Source organism: Mirounga angustirostris, unplaced genomic scaffold (assembly GCF_029215605.1).
Source record: "Mirounga angustirostris isolate CCGP_5_RB_7025 unplaced genomic scaffold, mMirAng1.0.hap1 SCAF_8, whole genome shotgun sequence".
NCBI classification, from domain to species: domain Eukaryota; kingdom Metazoa; phylum Chordata; class Mammalia; order Carnivora; family Phocidae; genus Mirounga; species Mirounga angustirostris.
Window position 1 is genome coordinate 85536383 of NW_026991716.1, and position 24530 is coordinate 85560912.

General features: G+C 43.4%; 1 protein-coding gene across 9 annotated transcripts in view; it reads right to left on the reverse strand.

Moving 5' to 3' along the window:
• Positions 1 to 24530, reverse strand: part of FAXC (failed axon connections homolog, metaxin like GST domain containing) — a 91512-nt gene that overhangs the window by 37029 nt on the left and 29953 nt on the right. For 8 of the 9 annotated variants that reach the window (XR_006789328.3, XR_010413706.1, XM_064597899.1 and 5 more), the window contains 2 exons: positions 20801 to 20997; positions 11175 to 11398 (listed from right to left, as the gene is read on the reverse strand). Coding sequence is in view for 7 of the 9 variants with exons in the window: in XM_064597899.1 (XP_064453969.1) it covers positions 11175 to 11398; positions 20801 to 20997 (421 nt within the window). In the remaining 2 variants the exon portion in view is untranslated. Of the gene's footprint in view, positions 1 to 501; positions 671 to 11174; positions 11399 to 20800; positions 20998 to 24530 lie in introns of all 9 variants that reach the window. The other variant, XM_064597900.1, reaches the window with a different exon arrangement.

Here is a 24530-nt window from a genome sequence, read left to right on the forward strand (position 1 = left end):
CCGGTAAGTTGGAGAGGGCTTAGAACCCCGATTAGGAAACACTGCTTTGAGGTTCCGAAACATTCCTTTTAGTGTCTATTATTTTCTTCTTGTATCTGTGTGTTTATCTTTCTAGCTAGATTGACAGGCAAAATTACTTCTTTGTCTTTATTCCTCTGCCCTCTGCTCCGTTACTCAACATATGCTAAATGTGGTAGATAAAACCTAACGCTTCTCGTCCTTTCCCAGCGCCTAGTCCTGAAGGCCTCCCTGCCGCCCCGTCACTTTCCCTGGGAGGCACCGTGTGTCCCAGGTGGCTCCCAGCCTAGACCTCCACACCTGCGTGCTGCAGTGCTGTTTGCATAATATAATTAAACAGGGTATGAAGAGCAGCTATTAAAATAGCCTGTTCCCAAGCTCGCTTAAAAACAAGACAGAACAAAATCCCCTGTCCAAAAACCTTCGAGTCAAAATAACTTTTAAAAAGTGGAAGATTAGAAGAGAGGTTTATTGGGAACCCACCGTTGTTGGCTGGAGACGTAAACACAGATCATTTAAAGCACGGGGCCCGCCGAAGGCAGGAGCGGCAGCCTAATATAAATCACAGTCCAAGAGACCAACCAGAACTCGAGGGATCCCCACTTTGGCCTCTGCCTTGTTTCGTAACGTGGAAACATCTCTGCTCTCCTCTCTAGAGAGTGAATATAAAATCATGAAACCATCAGAACTGGAAGGACCCACCAGAGACCATCTCTAGTGAAAGATCTCACCACCTGTGATGGTGGTTGATGACTGGTGGTGCTGGTCATCAACCTCACCGCGGAGTAATCCCAAAGAACAACTGCTCCACAAGACAAGCCCTTCCCATTTAGGACTGGTCTGTTTAAAGTGCTGCCTTACCCCGAGTTGTAATCTGTTGTCATTCCCCCACATACACACTCCACCCTCTCCTCTGTTCCCCTCCCCCTTCCCCAAATATGTCCATCTTCTGCCACAACACCTAAGTCAGAAAAACGCCGGTATATGACCCATACATCTTCACTTCTGCAGACCATCCTCCCCCAGGATCCTCAAATTCCTTGCATGAAATTATTTTGAGACTTAACCACCTTCCTAACCACTGTTCTCTGGACACACCCTAGTTTGGTCAAGTTCCCTTAAAAGACGGATCCCAGGGGCGCCTGGGTGGCTCAGATGGTTGGGCGTCTGCCTTCGGCTCAGGTCATATCTCCAGGTCCTGGGATCGAGCCCTGCATCGGGCTCCCAGCTCAGCAGGGAGTCGGCTTCTCCCTCTCCCTCTGCTTGTGCTCTCTCTGTCTCTCTCTCTCTCTCTCTCTCTCAAATGAATAAATAAAATCTTAAAAAAAGACGGATCCCAGAACTTAACATTGAACTCCTTTGTTCAACAAACACTCGCTTGATGCCTAATGTGTGCCGGGCACTCAGTCACGCCCTAGAGATAGAAATGAAAACACCAGGCCTGGCACAGCTGAGCTGAGGAGACAAACCAAATCATTAAAAGAAGGTGCAAAGAGTGCTCTGAGGAAGAAAGCACCAAGTGCCTGGGGGCAAGGAACAGGTTTGCCTGACACACTGGGAGAAAAGGTCCAGAAAGGTTTCCTTAAGAAAACAACTTTTAAGCTGAAACACTACACTGCATTAAACAGGCTAGGTATAGAATTTGATGTTTCTCCCTATTAGGTTTCTTCCTGTTAAGGTTCAAAGCTTTGATTCCTGATTTTCCCACCCAGTTTTTTAGCTGTCCTTCCACCTAGAGTCATTCAAAAACCACTAAGCACGCCTTTGAAGTTGTCAACTGGTCACTGAGAAAAGTCAAGAGCAGAGTCCCTGGAGAGCTCTCTTTAAGCGATACCAAGCCGTTGATTGGCACTGTAAAGATACTGTCACTCAATCAGCCACAAATCCACTAGTTAATCTTTGGTAGGGAAAGTTCTCTATCAAACCAAAATAAAACGGATTTCCAATATATAAACAGATAACAAGGGAGCTGTTCTAGGTAAAAGAGGGGGTGGAGAGAGTCCAACCTGCTAGGGCTTCCTCTCCTCCCCACCAGAGCACTTAAGGAACCTTGGTGGCAACGTATGCACCCATGAAAGCCCCCTTTGAAAACCAGTCATCTTGCCTACAAGAATATCTTGAGAGATGGTATCTAATGGTTTGAATAAATCAAGACATGGTCTATCCAATTGGTAAATCCAACAAGTCAAGACACAATAGTCATTTTGGTATGATTTATTCACAATGAACCAAGATAGTTCTTTGTGAAAACTAACCATCTATCTAATAATTCATTCTAGTATTTTATTTCATTATCAGAATCTACCTCTCCCTCCCCTTTTGGAAATGGGGACAATTTCCTATCTCTATTTTCTGATATGTTCCCATTCTTCCTGTTTCTGAAGGGTTACATTCAAACTTCCAAGATCACATGGAAAATTTTTCACATCCTAGGACATTGTTTGGACCTAGAGACTTAAGTGCTACTGGTTTATAAGCTTCTTCAAGGTAGAGACCATTCTTACTCATCTTTGTTTCCCAAGAGCCTAACATTACACTTAGTGTGAAACTAATACAAAATAATGCTCAAATAATTAGTTTGCTTGTTAGTCTTTTAGTTGTTTGAAAATACTGAAGTGCTCTCTTGCGACCTTCTCACCTAGTTTGGATTTCCATTCTTACCTATATAGAAGCAAATTATGAGTCGAGTGTTTTGACCTTCTCCTTGTCGTCATTTAACTTTGTACCCTTAAAAAAAAAAACCCTTTAGTTGTCCCAAGCTGTTTTACAAACTAGGAACCTTAGTCCACTGGACTCCCAACTCCTGACACCACAGATCACTGCTTAGCCCTTTAGAACATATTCTGAAGTAATAATAATTTTAGGTATGTCTGTGACCAAAGAGAACTGATGGAATGATACCATTCTAGAGAAAAATGCCAATTACTCACAAATGACCCGCAAGTGGGCACCTAAAGAGCTGAAAGCAGTGAAAATTGCAAGTGCCTTTCTACCTAAATAACTTTAGTTTCCCATTACCATCGCAAACAAAAACCAGGGACCCACACTATTAATAACTGCTCAGGTTTTAATGTTTCAGTATTACAATCCTTTTTATAGATAGGTCTATAGACACTACGCTGCGTTAAACAGGCTAGGTTTTTATTAGCCTTTTGACAGTCCATCACACTGGTGACATCCAGAGGATGAAAACCACTAAAATCCTGAAGTCTCTTTCTCACATGTCCCTCCCCCACCCTATATTTGTGCAATTCAATCTGGGGACCTAAGTACAGAATTTGACATTTCTCCCTATTTCTTCTTGTTAAGGTTCAAAGCTTTAATTCCTGATTTTTTGAATTATTTAATAAGTAAATATGTAAGATGTTATGACTTTTAAAACTGTGGAACTCAACTCCAGAAAGTATGTCCTAGTTTTTATTTCCTATCAGTACAGTATGCCAGGGCCTCCTTCACACCCCCACCAGTTCATCACATTAACAAAACAAACAAAACTTTGCCCATCTGATGGACAGAGTGGTGCCTCCTTTGTTAACTTGCATTGCTCTGATTACTAAAGAGGTTCAACATTTTTCATATATTTATTCATCACGTGTGTCATTTTTGCAAATTCTCTATGTCTTTTGTCCACTTTTCTCCAAGTATTCACATTTCTTACAGATTTGCAGAAGTTCTTCAAATAGTAACATTAATTCTTTTGTCACAGGTTGCAAACGTTTTTTCCAGCTTTCCGTTTCAATTTTAACTTTATTTATGGTGATTATTGACATCCAGGTGGTTTTATCTGTCCCAAGAAATCTAGCAATCCAACTTTTTGTCACTTCTTCCTTTGGTACCATACTTAGAAAAACTTTCCCAAGTTCAAGATTATATAAAAGTTTCCCATATTTTATCCTGACACCTTTATGGTTTATTTTTTACATTTAAATGCTTACTCCATTTGGAATGTATTCAGGTGTATGAATAAAGTCAGGAGGACTGTACTTATTTTGTTCCAAAAGGTCAGCCAGCTGTCCCAACACCCTTTACTGAATTAATTTGTCTTTTCTGTACTGATTGAAGAGGCCGCCTTTCCTCCCCTCACTAGTGCTCTCTCTCTCAAATAAATAATCTTTTTAAAAAACATTTTTTTAAATGGAGCGCCTGGGTGGCTCAGTCATTAAGCGTCTGCCTTTGGCTCAGGTCATGATCCCAGGGTCCTGGGAATCAAGCCCCGCATCGGGCTCCCTGCTCAGCGGGGAGTCTGCTTCTCCCTCTCCCTCCGCCCCTCCCCCCGCACGTGCTCTAGCTCTCTCAAATCTTTAAAAAAAAATTTTTTTTTAATGAGTCAAGAAAAAAAAGGGCGCCCTTATCTTATGCTTTGTCTCCACTCATGCCTGTCTCACAGGGATCTGAGACTCAGCGTACCCACCCCTGAAATTCATGATCATCCCCTCTACTCCAGCATTCTCCAATTCTGAATGGCTACTTTGTTCACTAAGTGTTCATGTCAAGAACCTGGTTATTCCTTACCCCTGCCCTCTCATCCCCGCCTCTCCCCCCACCACACACAGTCACCAAACTGTAGTCAATTCTGTCTCTAGAATATAGCTCTAAACCACCATCATATGTCCACCTCTGTCACCATGGCTGTAACCCACAACACCATCTTACCTTTCCTGGACTGCAACAGCCTCCTCACTGGACCCCACATCCACTATTGGCCCCTCTAGGGCATCATGCCACTTCCCCGATTTCAACCTCTGACAGCTTCCATTGTTGTTAGAACAAAGGCCAAGATTATTTAAGTGATATAGGAGACCTGTGTGATCTAGCCCCCCACCCACCTCTACCTCATGCCACACTTCGGTTCTCACAGTTACTAACACACTAGCCATCTTTTCGTTCCTTGAAGGCTTCCAGCTGCTTTTCATGTCAGAGCCTTCACACGTGATGCCCCTTCTATGTTCCAAGCTGGTCTCCCATCCCATCCCATTCCTCCTCCTCACACACATGCCTGCCTAACTCCAGCTTATCTTTCAGAGTCCAGAAGTATCATGTCCTCAAAGAAGTCCTGCATAACCTCCCTGACCACACTAGTCTCTCTCGCAAAAGCGCCCTCCTTGCACCTAGTACTTCTCCAGGTGGTACTTCTCACAAGTCTTGCCATTTTATAAATGTTTGCAACAGTATCTTCATCGCGTGGCAGCTCTAGCAGCTCAGGCCTGTAATCAACTTGTTCACCAATGTCTCTTTTTACTGTGTGTAACTGTGGGCAAGCCACTCAACCTCTCTGTGCCTCAGTTTCTTCATCTGCCAAATGGGTGGTGTTACTTCTACTGTGTACCAGATTCCATCTTCTTTCTTATTTTAATCTATCAAATGATCACAGCTGGGGATCTCTGTGCTAATGTGGGACACAGCTATATTCTTATTTTCTTATATTCATTCTGTCTTATTTCCCTTCCACTTCAAGTTCATACCTGTAGACTCAGGATTAATGGTAGAACAGAAATATAAAAGAGGCAGAAGGCTGATGAGATTTATGTCAGTTTTATGTGATACCAGGCACATAGCATTATATGGTATAGGAAAAAATATTTGCAATATATTAAGTGAGGAAAAGACAGGTTGGAAAATTATGTGTATGTGTGCATTTACACAAATACATCTATATGATTCAAAATTACACATAAAAATATTGGAAAGATGTGTACCAAAAGGACAACTGTGGTTAGCAAGCAGTAAGTTATAAGATTACAGTGACTTAGTTTCCTTCTCTGTGTGCTTCTGAACTTCCCCAAGTTTCTACAATTAACTAATACATGTAAAAATCAGAGAAAAGGTTTCCTTAGACTTTTTTCTCAGAAAACAATGTTCTTCATGGAGTCGTGTTACATACAAAACTTGTGACAGTGGTAATGATAATAGCTAATACTTTTCAGCATTGTTTATGTGCCAAACGCTGTAGTAAGTACATTACAGAAGTGCTCACTGAGTCCTTGCACTCTATGCTGGACGCATTGTTCTCACCCCCATTTTGTGATGAAAAAGTTCAGGTGGTTCATGGGAAGTCACACAGCTGCTAAGTGGCGGAGCCCAAGATGCGAACCCCGGGGGATCTGCCTCCAGAAATACCTCTCTCATGTGGCCACTAGAGTTCCTGTCTCCAGCCACACTGCCTCCCAAAAACCTAACCTTTCTCTTCTTGATTTTTATGTCTTCCATGCTTTTCTGATTCTCACCCTTTGGGGAGGGGATAGAAATAGACAGCATTCGCACTTCTTGCACACGTGAAAGTCAGGCATCCACTACAGGTCGTATCTCTGCTTCCAACGCACACACCTGCCCCATGGGGACACGGGAACATGCAGAACTGAATGGAGACTAACACTGACCACTGGGCAACCCTCCCCGCATCATCAGCCCTCGCAGCACCGCGGACCTCTGCTTCCTGTCCTCACTGCAGTTGTGTTTTACACTTGCTTGTTGCTTGATTGCTTACGACCTGCAGGCACTACTCTGAGCACTGTACATGTGCTACTTTTCTTTTCACCATTATTGTCCCCATTTTACACATAAGGAAACTGAGGCCTAGAGAAGTTAAGAAACTTGCCCAAGGTTGCAGAGCTCGGAAGTGATGGAGCTAGGTTTGACCTCTGGCTCCAGAGGTATCACTCTCAAATGAATGAATGAAGGTATACTCCCCATTTTCTAAAAAACCTACTATCTCTTATTAGGACTATCTAATTTTATTTCTGTAGGACCTGAATATTTCTAATACATCATATTTCTAATATTTTGATTTATTATTATTATAAATGGAAATTTTTAACTATATTTCCTGATCAGTTATTTGAGATATCAAGATTTACATGTTTGTAACTTTGTAAACTTTTTATCATTTTATTTTAGTTTATTTTATCATGATGAATGTACTCTATAATCCCCATCCCCTATTTCCTCCATCCCTCCACCCACCTTCCCTCTGGTAACCATGAGTTTGTTCCCCATAGTTAAGAGTCTGTTTCTTGGTTTGTCTCTCTCTCTAGTTTCCTTTGTTTTGTTTCTTAAATTCCACATATGAGTGAGATCCTATGGTATTTCTTTCTCTGACTGACTTATTTCACTTACTATAATACTCTCTAGCTCAATCGATGGTGTTGCAAATGGCAAGATTTCATTCTTTTTATGGATGAATAGTATTCCATTATATACATATTTATCTTCTTTATCCATTCATCCTCATCAGTGGACACTTGGGCTGCTTCCATAGTTTGGCTATTGTAAATAATGCTGCAATAAACATAAGGGTGCCTGTATCCCTTTTAGTTAGTGTTTTTCTATTTTTTGGGTAAATAACCACTAGTACAATTCCTGGGTCATAGGTAAGTTCGATTTTGGGGCACCTGAGTGGCTCAGTCGGTTAAGTGTCTGCCTTCAGCTCAGGTGAGCCCCACATCAGGCTCCTTGCTCAGCAGGGAGTCTACTTCTCTCTCTCCCTCTCCTTCTGCCTGTCCCCACCGCTCATTCTCTCTCTCTCTCTCAAATAAATAAAATCTTAAAAAAAAAAAAAAGGGTAGTTCTATTTTTAATTTTTTGAGGAACCTCCATACAGATTTCCACAATGGCTGCACGAATTTGCATTCCCACCAACAGTGCAAAAGGTTTCCCCTTTCTCCACATCCTCACCAACATGTTGTTTCCTGTGTTGTTAATTTTAGCCACTCTGACAGCTGTGAGGTGATATATTGTAGTTTTGATTTGCATTTCCCTGATAATGAGTGATGTTGAGCATCTTTTCATGTGTCTGTTGGCCATCTGGATGTCTGTAACTTTGTAAAATTACTGAACTCTCTCATTAACTGTAATTTCAATTCTCCATTATTTTAACTACATAATTTCTTTTTTTTTAAATATTTTATTTATTTATTTGACAGAGAGAGAGCACAAGCAGGGGGAGCGGCAGGCAGAGGGAGAGGGAGAAGCAGGCTTCCTGCCGAGCAGGGAGCCTGATGTAGGACTCGATCCCAGGACCCCGGGATCATGACCTGAACCGAAGGCAGATGCTTAACCGACTGAGCCACCCAGGTGCCCCTATTTTAGCTACATAATCTCTTAATTTCTATAAATAATAATTTTGTCTCCTTTCCAACACAAAGATATCATCTTTCTCAACTAATTTTTTTTGTTTGAATTTAATTTTTTATTTTAATTTGAACTTAATCACAATTTTTTAAACTACATCCAAAGATATGTACCGCCTCTCTTCAGTCTCTCGTTACCACCCACCCCTCAGGCCTAAGCCGTCTGCCATGACAGCAACAGCCACTTTTCTGAATCACAAATATGCCTCTTTCTCTCTAATATTAGAAGTCTGCACCACCTACATGTTTTATATCTCAGCGTAATTGTTACCTTTTATAATATGGCCCCAAACTACCTTTAAACCTTCATTTCGACCATGATTACAAAATGCCCCTCACTTGTGACTCCTTTTCTCATGATTTGCCCAGATGGTCCTTCCCTATTTTCTTCCTTGGGACAACTGTTTACTTTCTGGGGCCAAAACACCTGCTGCCTCTTCTCTGGCCCTCCCAAACTCTCGCTGCCATTTCACCCCTACTCCTGTGTCTCCAGGGCACCAAGCACAAACCTCTGTCATGACACCTGTCAGAGCCCAACTTGAACGTGGGTACTCATTTAGAGCAGAGGTCAGCAAAATTCTATGGAGCTTCAGATGGTAAATATTTTAGGCTTTCTGGGCCATATTTGATCTCTGTTGCATTTTTTTCCTTACATTTTAATAATATAAAAATGATTCTTAGCTCATAGGCCATTAAAAAAAAAAAACAGGCCACCAGCTATGGGCCATAATTCACCTATTCCTGGTTTATAAGTTCGTCTCTCCCACTGGATAGTAAGCTACCTGAGAGAGGGGACCATCTCTTATTCACTTTTGTATTCCCTAGATCCTGCCCCAAAGAAGGTCTTCAATCCTTGAAGTCAACTGAATTGAAACACCAATAATTAATTTATCCTGATGACTCAAATACATCCCTAGACAATTTCCCCAAATCTTGAACTACTTAACAAAAAGTCATTATGCATTTTGAGTCTCTCAGGCACCTGGGCCTTAAAAGTAAGCTATATCTCCAGGTGAGGGGGGAGGTGATGCTTTCTGCCTCATTTAGTAAGAAAACCTCTGATGTTCAGCCAAGGAGCCTCTCTCTCCCCAAAGGCAGCAAAAGTGCCTCTCCTATGAGAGCCTAGACTGTTCCCCGAGCTCCCACGTGGAATAGAACTCCAGCAAACTCCTGCTTTTCAAATAGCCAAATCAATATTTTTTAAAAGATTTTATTTAGTTATGTGACAGAAACAGAGACAGCGAGAGCAGGAACACAAGCAGGGGGAGTGGGAGAGGGAGAAGCAGGCTTCCCGCTGAGCAGGGAGCCCGATGCGGGGCTCGATCCCAGGACCCTGAGATCATGACCTGAGCCGAAGGCAGACGCTTAACCATCTGAGCCACCCAGGTGGCCCTCAAATAGCCGAATCAATTTCTCATCTCAGGAAATGATCTAGACTTGATGCTGTTTGGAATACTTGCCAGATATCCAACCTAGCTGCCGACAATAGCTCTACCTCCCACCCCACCATAATCGGGGAAGAAGCATTTTGCTAAGTCATTAAGTACCAGAGAATGGCTATCCCCCTGCTCCCTGGTTCTCCCAACCAGAAGAAGCATTCCAGAAAAGTGACAATCAGCCCTCCCTGGTTAAGGAACCAACACTGTGAAGTTTCTAGAGAAGAGCAGCACTTTACTGCATAATCTCTGGCTTAACTCTGAGGCCTCAGTGCCTGGCTTCTGGGGCTCCGACAGCATGGGCTAGAAAGGAAGCAGTGAGCAGGTAGGGCCATCACTAAGGAGGAAACAGCCCGCGGCAGACCTGCTCTGTGAGGCTGTGAGTCCAGGACTGTTTCCACGGGAACGAGGCAAACTTGAGGCCAATTCCACTCATATCTACGTCAGGCAGGCCCCTCTGGGCCTAGAAAGGCAAAGCACCAGAAGGTCTGGTCAGCATCAAACCACCCCCCCAAAACAAAGCTGGCCAAGAGCTGGATATGCTGTTGGGCTCTTCCCCTGCAGCCCAGGGTTCAGGGGGGCACTCCAGGTCCAGGAAACATCTGGAGTACAGAAGAGGGAAGGAGCCAGTCAGAACGAGTCACCCTGGAGGGAGCCCCACGTGGGTTTCAACAAAACAGACCCTAACCCCACTTCCTGGAGGAGGTGAGGAACGTAATATGCTCTAGAATGGAGGTAAGGGTGCCTTTTAGGTGGAAACTCACCTTCCCCGGGCAAAATAAGCAGTCCCAAAGGACCAGGTCACGTGACTGCTCACATAGCGGGCTTGGCTCCCTAGACCTTAGTTGTCCCCAGGAGAAACCATCAGTTCCGACACACAAGCTCTTGAACTCACATGATGTGTTTATGAACTGACACAGGTAAGACTCGAGCTCCACCCAGCACAGAGGCACATCAGCCCAGCCATCTCCAGCCAACCAGGGGAGCGAAGACACCGAACTCCACTCTCAGCAGCCTCACCCACCCACACGTATGCTGCCCCAGGCTCCTCCTGGAGGGGCTTCCCAAGCACAGGGAAACCCACTGTGCACAGTAAATGCAAAATCAGAAGAACTACAACACGCTCGTAAGAAGAGCGCTAAGATCACAAATGGAAACTCAGGCATGAGAAATGACACGCGGCAGGTGCACGCGGAATGGGTCAGAACCGGCTTGATGGCCACGGACACGCAGTTGACTCTTCCAGCAGAGGTGTTTACAAGCAGCCCTGTCACCCTGGCCTGTGTATAAATGGAAGAGCTCCCTTGCTCACAATCACCCTTGGCTCACAACACGTTCCAAGCCGCTGGGGGCCCGCTCTGTGTCCTCTCCACACCGGCCTCGCCACACTAGCCTGGCTCATGCTAGTGACGAAGGAGAGAGACATTTGCTCCTGAAAATTAGGGAGTCGGGTTAAATGGTGGGACTGCCACCTACACGTGGAAGCAAAGAAACCAATCCAAATAAAACTTTAAATCAGTCAACTAACAGCGCTTTACTAATCATGCAAAAAAGTACAGATATAAAATAGAGAATAGAAGGTGTGGTACGTTACCCAAAAGCCCTGCCAAGGACCGCATGTCCTTCTCCATCAGCATGTAAATCTCTTCCTCTGAGAAGCGGCCAATGCCGTGGCCGTGCATCTCGCGCTTCACAATTCCTTTCGTTATGTGGCACACGACCCACCTCAGCAGGTTACTGAAGGGACCGCCACCACTAAGAGAGAGCATCTTCCGGGTCTCATTGAGATTGTCCACCCACTGGCAATAAGCTAACGTCCTGGAATTGTGTGGAAACAGGTTACTACTGGGCATCAGATGTATGTCAGCTCCTCAGAGTCCATTTCCAGTGAGTGCGTCACAAGTCAGCACACTCTAGAGGAAATGAGCCAGAGCAGCTTTACAAAGAGCAGTCTCTGCAGATATGACAACAGCTTCTGGCCAATGCCTAGACTTCGGGTCTGTAAGAGAAACTAGAACAAATCCAGATAACGATGCCATGTTACAATTCCACCAAACATCTCCGGGCCCCCGCCCTCAGATCCACGCCCCCCCCACCTCCCAAGGCCGGCTTCTGCACCTTCTGAGGCAACCCCACAGAAAACAGGAGAAACGCACTTCCAAAGGTTTTGAGGCAGAACCGTGCGTACCCAATGGGACACCAGGAAGGAGGCACAGGGACTACAGGGCTGGCTTCATTCTCTTTCTTGATCTGAGGAATGGGTATGCAGATATATGCTCTGTGTTCATTAATTAAGCTGCACCTTTTTGTTTCGCACAATTTGTGTATGCGTTTTAGATTTTACCATATCAAAGAGTTGTTTGAAAAAGAAAACTTTTGCCTTTTTGACAGAGGATTAGGGAGTAGATATACCTATCTCATGTTGGTATAAACTATATAAATTATAAATATTATGTATATGATTTGCTCTCCAGAAAGCCTGGAGAACTATTTCAGTTTGGGCTCCAGATCTCTAAAGTGAATACGAAGACCGAAGGAACTCAGCTGAGTCACTTTTCCCATCGGGGTGGTGCCTGTGGCCAACTCTCCTGTCCAGGTGTGGCCATGGAACACGGAGACCCAGCTGAGCAGCAACTCAGTTCCCGTGGGCTGCCGGCTACAACACTCGGGCCTCGGCTGATTAGGGGCTCTGAACCCACGCGACTGCAGGAATGTCTCTCTGGCTAATAGTGTCGGTACACAGAAAGTAAAAGGGGTTCCTACTGAAGGCTGGGAAAAATGTAGCTGTGGGAGTGCCAACAGAAGATATTTTAGTTTTACCCCATAACGAGCAAAAAAGATGTACTAGCAGTCGTCTCTCCTCCTAGTGTTGGTTCATAGAACAATAATGGCCACTTTGAAAAAAATCAAAAGATTGAAAAATATTTTTACAGAGAAAACACAAGGAATTATAATAAATGATGGCTATTTGCCACCTCAATTTTTTAAAGAAAAAAAAAAGTCCCTGAAATGTTGATCATTTTGTATAATTCTATTCTTTCCACTGTTCTTTCCTCTATAAAAAAGAAAATAAGAAACAGAAGATTTCTCTAAAAGTTTTTAAGCATTCCTGATTTTTACTGAAAAGTCCTACAACCAATTTCAACATAACTCTCTGCACTATACCCAAAACTCTTCTTTATCACCTTTTTAAAATAATGCCTACAAATCTTATTAGAAAGCTTTGTGTCGGGGAGCCTGGGTGGCTCAGTCGTTAAGCATCTGCCTTCGGCTCGGGTCACGATCCCGGGGTCCTGGGATCGAGCCCCACATTGGGATCCCTGCTCCGCAGGAAGCCTGCTTCTCCCTCTCCCACTCCCCCTGCTTGTGTTCCCTCTCTCGCTGTGTCTCTCTCTGTCAAATAAATAAATAAAATCTTAAAAAAAAAAAAAGCTTTGTGTACCTCTTTTTTATAAGTCTCTCAAAATATTGAGTCAAGAAATGGATTTTGCTGAAAATAGGAAAAAGTACATCGCAACGGTAACTAATACATACGGACAGAGAAGTCAATGGATCTTTTGACGTAAAAGATCTCACATTTACTCTGGTAAATTCTTTATAAACATGCAAACTAAATACTTTCCTACTTGCTCTTCTTTTTACACCTGCAGTAATTAAGGTTATCAATTTTCTCATTCCATTAGAATAATTCAGCACTTTGATTCAAGTTGTACTGGATTGAAAGGCACAATAAAAGAGCTAGACCATCCTTGATTATTTTGCAAGTCCATGAACTGAGAATAAAACTAAATTATCCCAAAAGAAGTATGACCAGGTCATAAGAGCATCCAGGAAGTGTCTAAAGAGTAAAACTGAGGAATGTGGTGGCTCTAAACTGACAGGTTGATGTGAAAAAATACATTCTTTGTAGATGAATGACACAGGTTTCATCATAAGCCTAAGTGATCCTGAGGGATGAGCAGAAGCTCACCAGGCAGAGCAGAGGAGGAAGGGTATGCGTGAAGAGCACCGGCCGGGGGGCACAGGATGCCCGGGCAGAGGACGGAAGGGTGGGCCAGGACCAGATCTGGATGCGCCTGAGACAAAGGATGATGAACTCTATTTTGGAAGCAAAGGTGAACCACTGAAAGGTTTTAAGCAGACAAGAAATGTAATCAGGTTTGAGGCAATGTGAAGGAAGGGCTGGAAATGGAGAAACCACCAGTAGGAAGGCTGGCTAGAAGACTCTGGCAAGACCTAAGAACTAGGGCAATGGGGGCGGAGGGAGGGTGTACAGAGAATGCAGAAGAGAAACTCTGGGGTATGAGAAAAAGAGTCTATTGACCAAGAGTCTATTGACCTATTAGGTATAAGGAGAGATTAAGTCTTTTCTCTCAGGCCGATGACTTGAGTGAGAGATTAAGTCTTTTCTCTCAGGCCGATGACTTGAGTGGATGATAATGCCATTAACCAATATGGGCGGGTACACACCAGGCGCGACAGATGCAGATGATGAAGGACACATCAAGCTGTTGCATTTGAAGGCCCCATGGAACCCCCAAATGAGAATGTCCAGAAGGTTGAGAACTCAGGAGACAGGTTTAGACTCAAGATAGAGAACTTGTGGGTGAGGGCATGTCAGCGAGAGTGCTAAAGCTGTCAGAGGAGAGGAGTCAACCTAAGGAAGTTGCTAGGGTGAGGAGTGGTGTTAGGGAATCCACAGGTCAAGGGTAAGTTAGAATGTGAGAAGGCCAGGCTGGAAGGGTCAGCTTGGAGAGAAGCAGAGACACCTCTTTCTCTGAGATAGAGAGGAGGAGAGTGTCGCAAGGGGTAAGGGGCTGCAGAGAGGTTCAGAGTTCCTGCCAAGTGACTTCAGTTTCCTCCATAGAGCAGGAAATGGGGGCATGTGCACAGGATGAGGATGCAGTGATGGACAGAGAGCTTTGCACAACTAATGGGTTCAAGTAGCAGATGGGGATGGAAGAGGCAGCTGTCCTGGGTCGCACAGCTAAGCTGGAGGAACCCCGACTAACGCAATGGCGTAAGGTTCTCTACCTCCATTAGTGGGTGGAATAGAGGGCACAGAAGGAGGAACACTGGGTTGATCTGGAATTTTGCAGCTAGAGGTAACCTGAGAAACTATCTGGTCTTCCTCTCTTCTCTTTCCCACCCTGCTCTTGATTTCTTTCCTCTTTCACTCCCTGTGCCTAATACTGCAGCCCAGTGTCAGTGAAGAGAAGCAAATGAGGGCCAGCCAGGCTCTGTAAGGGTCAATCCCTATGAAGTGGGTACAAATTTTAAACACCAAAGAAAATGGGTAATTCATGGAATCCTAAATTAATCACTATAGGCAGCAAACCTCATTTACACATGCTTCCAAATCCTTAAAACCAAGAATCCACCTCCTTCCATAACCAAGCTTCCAGCAAACTATGAACACTTGACCGAAACTACTCTTACCCAAATCAACGATACCTCCTTGTTGCAAAATCCAAATAAACATTCCTTCTTTTTTTTTTTTTTCTTTTCAAGGAGCCCAACACGGGGCTTGAACTCATGACCCTGAGATCAAGACCTGAGCTGAGATCAAGAGTCATATGCTTAATTGACTGAACCGCCCAGGTGCCCCTAAACATTCTTTGTATATTTCTCTTTCTTTAACTGTCTGCAACATGTGACACTGTCCGTGTCTTTCGTAGAAGAGCTCTCCCTTACCTTACATCTCTACTGCTTTTCCCACCACCTCGTGCATGTTCCCAAGATCTTCATCACTATTCTTCCTATTTCTTACTCCACACTTGTGGCATGATCTAATTCACACCCGAGATTTCACACTGATGATTCTCAAACCTACACCCAGCCCAGACCTTTGTCCTGACACCCAGGGATCCATGTGAGGGGTCCTCAGGAACTGCAAACCCATATTTCCAAACTTGGACTCATGATTTTCCTTCCCTTCAAATCTGCTTCTCCTCACCCAAGCCAGAAAGAATCCCAGGACTCGTTCTTCACTGCTCTCTATCCCTCGCTCCTGATAGCCAGTCACCCTGTGAATTTGCCCTTTTCTCCAACTCAATTAGCATGTAGCTCAGCCCTTCATCATTTCTTGGCCCTGAGCACAGTGGCCTCCTAACAGGTCTCCTGACATCCCCTAAGGCCCTTCAGAAATCCATTTGTCCCAAGGCAGTCACAAAGAGCTCCTAAAACACAAATCTAGTCCTATCAGGCTGCTTCTTGGATTCATTCATGAAGCCCCCTAGCTCCTGAGCTCGGCACACTGCCCCCGCTCCCTACAGTCTGACTCACACTCAGCTGGCCATTCTCTGGCCCCATCGCTGCCCCCCCCCCCCCCGCCTCCTGTGCACCTGCCACACAGAATTACAAGTGCCTTCCCAGGCTCCTCGGTCTTACCTCTGAACTTTTGCAGATGCTGCTCCCTCTGCCTAGATATCCTAATCTTTCCCCTGGCGTCCAGCCCCTTCACCCACCACTGACGGTCCCTCACTTCGTTTGTGATACCATCTCCTCTGGGAAAGCCTTTCCCTCATCACTCCAGCAGGTGCTGGCTGCCTTTCCTCAGTTCTTCAAACTCTCCCCCAGCACCCACCGTCACGATGGCCCGACGTCTCCCTCGGCCTGGGAGTCACCAGAGGATGGAGACAGCGTCTTACTGCCTCACTTCCCCCCATCCAGCATGGAGTCTGGCCACTAGGCGTCAGTCATTCATTAAGTTTACTGAAAGAATGAATTATTGATTGACATGTAAAAAAGCTTCACTTCTGAGCCAGCTACTGCTAAGTAGTGTTTCTAAGCGTTGACAATATTTAAATAGAATGAAGGAAAAAGAGAAATGCCTTTGAAGAATGAAGAAGGGGCTGACTGTTCCCTTCTGAGATCCATGTCACTCTCTACTCGGAAGAGGCCCAATGCACAAGGAGTCATGAATCATGAGCTGGTGAGGGCAAGGAGGGCCAAACTGGAAACTAGACGAGGCTGAACAATTAAGTCATTCTGAGAACCTCTTCCAGAAAGCTGATACTCATTTCCTTTAAACAACTGATGCACCTGATCTCTTCTGCAAAATGGGGTCAAGGTTTCTCTTAAAGATTGATTACCTTAGTCAGAACAGAAGAATAAATACTGTTCAATATTTTTAAAGGAGGTCAAGAAGACAGGAAAGAAGAGCCGACCCCTGATGTTTCAATGAAGATATCTCTCCTTATAACCTAACAGGAGCCCTGGCCCATAGCAGAGATGATATTAACATGTGGGAAAGTGCAAACCATGGCAATCTACTGTTTGATGAGTGAGCCTTAGCATGTGGCCTTCCTGACCATGGACACCTTTCTCCATGTCCTGCTCCATCCCTGTCACTGTTTGCTTGTCTTTTAAACGCATGGGGTGCAGGAGCGTATGATAAGCTTCTGTGATTTCACCCAGTTGCACAGGCCCTAGACCACCCCCTCCCAACAGGAGCTCTCACTACATCTGAAATTAGGGGCAGGGCGAGCAGGGAAGAGCGAAACACATTAATCCAATTGTAATCAGGGAGAGAGAGACTCCTGGTTTTTAGATAAGATCTTGGGTAAGTCATTTTAAGTCATTAAGGAGAGAGAGACTCCTGGTTTTTAGATAAGATCTTGGGTAAGTCAAAGGATCCTACCTCCCCCATTCAGTGAAACTATACCAAAAGCCAAATTCAGAATTTAAAAATCATGGCCAACCTAGAAGCAAATTTGAATTCCCTGTTCTAACGCCTATATTTTAATGGATCAAAGTGGTATGACTAGATGGCTTGCCACAGTGCCCTCACGCCTCCCTACAAGACTCTTACCACATTAATGTGTCATACAGAAGAAGCCGTAGTGTCTGTTCCCAAAGCTCGATTTCATTCCACTAATTTGACCCCATGTCTCTCGTACTGCCCTTCATACCAACTTGCCTGCATTGGATCTAACTTAAGCTCTCAGTGGAACAAAGAGGATAAAAACCTGTCTTCCTCATATTCAATAATAGTCATGCAAGTGGAACAGGCTGGTATGGATTTCAAGTTCAAGAAAAACCTCTTTCTAGCGAGTGCTTATTTGAACAAACCAGAGTGTGCTTATTTGAACAAACCAGAATTAGAGCCTTGGGATGATGGGATGGTATTTATGTAAAAATGCCAGTTTTCCATTGTCTTTGCTTTTCAGAAAATCATACCTGGAGAGTTTTTACAGATTCAGACCAAAATAAACATATCTGAAAACTCCAGATAATTCGAATCAATGGAGTCAAACAATTGATTTCATCTCCTGCACCACTATAAACACAGATACAACCTTGGAGATCATGCATTGTCAGAATTTAACAAGCTCTCATGAAAAGCTCATCCTTATATTTTTCTACAAATGGTGGTCCATTTCTCATGCTGGCCCCAGTTTCCATGGGTGCACATTTTGTGTGTGGCCTCTGAGATAAGAAAGGGGGAAGCAGGAGAGGAACCTGATGAAGAGTGTCCACATACTCTCCTTCTCAGACATTTTCTTACTGGAGGGACAGGCGTCTTTTCTCCTTTGGGATTTAGAGCTCTAGGGAAAGCCTGTTCAAGGTCTCTCCAAAGCAAGAACATAGCTAAAGGTTAGGAAACCTTATGAAACAGAGGAAGGCTTGCTTTCCTTTTGCTGCTAGGAACCAAAGGGAATTGAAGGAATTAGGAATTTTTTTGAAAGTTCACTGGCCATTTATATCTCTGTCAAGATCTGACCTCCCACCTTCACTATTTCTTTCTCAAATTAACCTTTGAGGAGAAACACATGAGAAATAGTAGCTAACTGCCCCCCTCTGAAAATGTATTTTGTAATCAAAAAGTTGATTAGAGAAACAAAATTATCCTTAAAAGAGTCGCTGTGTGACCTAAGCAACTCCCCCAAGCACTTGGGTTTTTATGGTCCATAAAATTAAGATTCTTCCCTAGCAGGGTACCACCTCCCAACTCTCCCACTCACCCCTCCCACCCTTCCCTCCCCCACCAATAGCTGCCTCCCATCAAGTATTAGCTGGGGCTGGTGCAGGGAGAGAAGGGGAGGGGAAGAGCAGAAGATGAACTTCTACCAGGGAGTAAATATATAGAACTAGAACGTCTGCACACCCAGAGCCAAAAGCAGGGACAAGTGGTTCTTGGGAGTCTTGCTGGATCAAAGTCTTTCTGACTAGAATATACATTTCATGAACCACTATAAAAATCAAAGAGTTGTAGCACAAGTACTAACGAAAATGAAAGGTGACTTTCAGCGTCTTTTCAGTTAGCTCACAAAGCAAGAGCTCTCCGCATTAATGGGCCCATCAGTCAAACAAGGTAGCACTTTGGAGGACTGCATCCAAAGAAGGCACAGAGGGAGGGTCCGGGTGGCCCTGTGCTGGTTCTTCATTTCCCTCAATTGCTGCAAAGTGGGGACTGGAACCTGGCAAGAGGGAAGATGGGCTCTGTCCCATGGACTTTTCCCTGAGGCTCAGGACATCACATGCAGCCATCCGTCTGGCCCACACTCTAACCCCTGCACTCTAGAAGACGGGAGTCCCAGCAGTTCTCCACAGGTATCCTCAAGAAAAGACCAGGTTCATTCCAGGAACACGGAGTCTGTGATGACTTCCAGGCTAATCTGCACCCCTGCCTCCACTCTCTGCCGGGTTCCCTCCTTGCTCCCACCCCCCACCCCCTCACCTCTACAGTGAGAGGGGGAAGAGAAGCGGCACTTCAGGTCTGCCCTGGAATAAACTGGGCAAGAACTGCAAGCAGAAAGAGAAATAGAGAGTCACTTAAAATCCAAGAGAGGGAACAGCAAGTTTTCTGTTTAGAAAGAACAAGCAAGTTTCCATTTAGAAAGAAAGCCGACTGATGAGATCGGAAGGTGATGGGGAAGAACCTTCTACAATCAACCCTTCACTGAGTGGGTATCTCTCAGTGGGGGAGGTGAAAGCTACTGGGTGAGCAATGACCCAGGAGTCACAATGAATGTCCAAAAAGTGGGCTTAACAATTCTTAATTAAATCTCTGGAATAAGAAAAGTTTAGAGAAATCAGGAAGAAAATTTCTCTTACCTACTGGGGTGTCCAAAAAGGTGCTAAAACTCCAGAAAATGGATGAAAGGCAAAGAAAAAGCCCACATGACAATGAGTTTGTAAACCAAGAAGACCTGTAGCTGTTTAACTCACAGGTCCTAGCCAACACCATACCACACGCAGAACACGGGCAACTCCTCCACACAGCGCATGATGGTTCAGACAAGGGACATAACCTAGGAGTCAGCCAGGCGGGACAAAGATACTCAGAAAGCACTAGTACACTTGACTTCTGGAACACGGAGAAGCTCTTGTCGTCTAAGGAAAACTGACGATAATTTTACAAAGCTTGAATAATTCATTTCACCTAAGACTTCTATCCTGACTTAGTCTTCTGTTCCCTCCTCTAGGTGTCTGATGTAATAGTATTTTACTTCCGCAATTTGTGCAGGTAAAGGGCAGAGTCAGTTGAAATATCTTCCTCACCTCAGTGAGCTGCAGTCTAGATCAGGGGTCAGCAAAACACAGCCCAAAGACTAAGAAGTTTCTATATTTTTAAATGGTTGGAGGGGGGCCTGGGTGGCTCAGTTAAGTGTCCAACTCTTGTTTTCAGCTCAGGTCATGATCTCAGGGTCATGAGATGGAGCTCTGAGTGGAGCCTGCTTGAGATTCTCTCTCTCTCTCCCTCTGCCCCTCCCCCGACCCACTTGCTCTCTCTCTCTCTCTCTCTCTCTCTTTCTCTAAAATAAATAATAAATAATAAAAATTAAAAAGTTAAAAAAAATTTTTTAAATACATTTTTAATGGTTGGGGGAAAAAGTCAGAAGAATACATTTTGTATTAAATGAAATTCAAATGTCAGTGTTTTTATTGTTTCGTTGAAAGAGTCCTGCTCATCATTTCCGTGTCATTCATCCATGCTGCTTTTGCATGACAATGGCAGAGTTTAAGGAGCGAAAGCAGAGCCATGGCCTAAAACAAAGCCTAAAATATGTGCTAGCTGGGCCTCTATAAAAAAGGTCTACTCTTGGTCTAGATACCTAGAAACTTAATGGTCATAACTTTGACCCCTAAATCAGTCAGAATGCAGAAAACTTTGAAGAGGTTGGGGAGTGTCTGAAAAGTGAAACAGAACTTGGGCTTAGTCCAAAGGCCAGGGACAGGCCCTGGGCACTCACCCAGCACACCCAGGGGACTCACCAGTAGAAGTGCTCCTCCACCATCTTGGTCACTGCTCTGGAGATGGCTCTTTCGTGAGGGCCAAGGTTTTTGTTTAAATTCACTCCAAGTTTCTCTTCCAGAAAGTCAATTATGAATTCTGTGCCAGAAACTTTTTCATGATTATATTCAATCCAAGGCATTTTCCCTTGAGCAGAAAGTTTTCCACCAAAATAATTCTAAGCAGAGTAAATTTTAAAAAGAGAAAAGCAATGTTTTATTTAAATTTCACTGTATGGTTAACAAACAAACATTTCAACCCTATATTTGATCTTGGCTGTACTTGTTCAAGTGAATGAACTCAGCACATAAACTCTTTAAGACCATAAATAGTCACTTTTGAAGGAAAAAAAAAAAAGGATTTACCTCACATGAAGATATTACTTTACTCCCATAGATTTTATCATGAGCTCTGGTATATTGTTATAAAAAAGACCAGAGAGGAGAGGTAGTGCTGAAATGATCCTGGTAACAGTTCATCTAGTTATAATGTAAGAACAAGCCACAGATGCAAAACAGTGAAAATAAACCGTAATAAGGCTCACATTGGCCAGGCTACTAACCAAAGACCTCATCTGAAACCCACCAGCTTATGCCTAAATAATGCTTAATACCACTACACTGCAAACAAGCGGCCCCAGAAATTATAACACTTAGATGTAAGAACATGCATCTAACAGATTCAACTCCAGTACCAGCTAAAATGTAGATTCCTGGGCCCCAGCTCAGATCAGAATCCCAGGAATGGTGCCCAGAACTCTGTATCTGTGATAAGTTCCCCTCTGATTCACACTCGTGCTAGAATCTTACAGTGTCTCAGAGGACATGGTCCCAGATGGGGTGGAGTCAGGGTGAGGGAGTCACACACTTTATGAACACTGGGAATTAGAGTGACATTTGCTGCCCCCACTCCTTGGCCAGGCACTAGACATTTCCCTTGATGTTGCCCAGGAGAAATGTCACATACCTCTAAAAGTTGCTGGTACATCAGACATTCTTGTAATTTGTACACTAAAGATGTAAATTTACCATATAACATAGCACCTGTTTCAGATTAATTCTTTATACCACCCATATCATCCTAACACATCCCCTTCAGGACCCTTGTCATTTGCAGACAGATTCTACCCTGCACACTGGCATCAGAGGAAACTGTTTGCAATGCAAATGAGATACAAGATCTCTGCTGCTCAAAATTACCCAGTGGTTTTTAATGGGTCTATTCTAACCCCTTCCACATAGCAGTCTAGGCCTATACCTTCTAGCTGCTGCCCGCCTGCCCAGCCTCCTTGCTATCAACCCCTCCAGTCTTCTGAATTCCAACTGCCCACACCCAAACACATCAAAGTCTTTGCCACCTCTCTGACTTTGTACACGCTTTACCTTTTATAGGAATCCTTTCCCCCAACCTCTGCCAAGTCATATCCATCCTAAAATATTTAGTTCAAATTTCACCTTGTTGGTGAACTATTTCCCCAAGGTGCAACCATCACTTCCTTTCCTCCAACTTCCACTGTACAGTGTATATTCCCCTCTTCTTATAATATTACTGTTTGTACCTCTGCCTTTCCCTCTAGACCACCCCCCTCCCTGAGCATTTGGTACATTTTATCTAGACCCCTTTTAAAAACTGGAGTAACAAAAATTAATTATTGATTCTTATGGAAATGAAAGTTCTAGTAGGTTTTTGTCATCAAAAATTTTATTTTTAGATGCAGAAAAAGTATTTGACAAAATTCAACATCCATTCATGATAAAAAACTCTCAACAAAGTGTGTATAGAGGGAACATACCCCAAGAGAATAAAGGCCATATATGAAAAACCCACAGCTAACATCATACTCAATGGTGAAAAGCTGAAAGCTTTTCCTCTAAGATCAGGAACAAGACAAGGATGTCTACTCTTGCCACTTTTATTCAACATAGTACTGGAAGTCCTAGCCACAGCAATCACACGAAAGAAATAAAAGGCATCCAAATTGGTAAGAGGAAGTAAAACTGTCATTATTAGTAGATGACATGATACTGCATATAGAAAACCCTAAAGGCTCCACCAAAAATCTGTTAGAATAAATGAATTCAGTAAAGTTGCAGAATATAACATTAATATACAGAAACCTGTTGTATTTCTATACATTAATAATGAACTAGCAGAAATAAATATTAAGAAAACAATCCCATTTACAATTGCATCAAAAGAGAAAAAAAATACCTAGGAATAAGTTTAACCAAGGAGGTAAAAGACCAAAACTCTGAAAACTATAAGACACTGATGAAAGACACTGAAGACTACACAAATAAATAGAAAGATATACCATGCTCATGGATTGGAAGAATTAATATTATTCAAAGGTCCATACTACTCATAGCAATCTACAGATTCAATTCAATCCCTACCAAAATACTATTAATATTTGTCAAAGAACTGGAATGAATTATCCTAATTTGTATAGAACTATAAAAGACCCCGAATAGCTAAAGCAATCTTGGGAAAGAAGAACGAAGCTGAAGGCATCACACTCCCTGATTTCAAACTATACTACAAAGGTACAGTAATCAAAACAGTATGGGTACTGGCATAAAAACAGACACATTGATCAATGGAACAGAATAGAGTGACCAGAAATAAACCCATGCTTATATGGTCAATTAATCTATGAGAAAGGAGGCAAAAATATACAATGGAAAAAAAGTCTCTTCAGTAAATGGTACTGGGAAACCTAGAGAGCTACATGCAAAAGAATGAAACTGGACAACTTACACTACACACAAAAATAAACTCAAAATAGATTAAATACCTAAATCTAAGACCTGAGACCATAAAACTTTTTTTTTTTAAAGATTTATTTATTTATTTGAGAAAGAGAGCATGAGAGTAGGGAGGGTCAGAGTGAGAAGCAGATTCTCTGCCAAGCAGGGAGCCCAATGTGGAACTCAATCCTGGGACTCCAGGATCATGACCTGAGCCGAAGGCAGACATTTAACGACTAAGCCACCCAGGCACTCTGAGACCATAAAACTTTTAAAAGAAAATGTAGGCAGTAATCTCTTGGACATCAGCCTTAACAATATTTTTCTGGATCTGTTTCCTCAAGCAAGAGAAACAAAAGCAAAAATAAACAACTGGGACTAAACTAAAAAGCTTTTGCACAACAAAGGAAACCATCAACAAAACAAAAGGGCTATCTACCAAAAGGGAAAAAATATTTGCAAATGATATATTCAATAAGGAGTTAATGTCCAAAATTTATAAAGAACTCCTACAACTCAATACTAAAAAAAGAATAATAATAATAATCTGATTTCTAAAAGGTCAGAGGACCAGGACAGGCATTTTTCCAAAGAAGATTTAGATAGCCAACAGATGCATGAAAAGATGTTCAATGTCACTAATCATTAGGGAAATGCAAATCAAAACCACCACGAGATATTACCTCACACTAGCCAGAATAGTATCAAAAAGTCAAGAAATAACAGGCATTGGCAAGAATGTAGGGAAAAGGAAACCCTCATGCACTGTTGGTGGGAAACTTAATTGGTGCAACCACTATGGAAAACAGTATGGAGGTTCCTCAAAAAATTAAAAAGAGGGGCGCCTGGGTGGTGCAGTTAGTTATGTGTCTGACTCTTGGTTTTGGCTCAGGTAGTGATCTCAGGGTCCTGTAATCAAGCCCCGCACTGGGCTTCGTGCTCTGTGCAGAGTCTGCTTGAG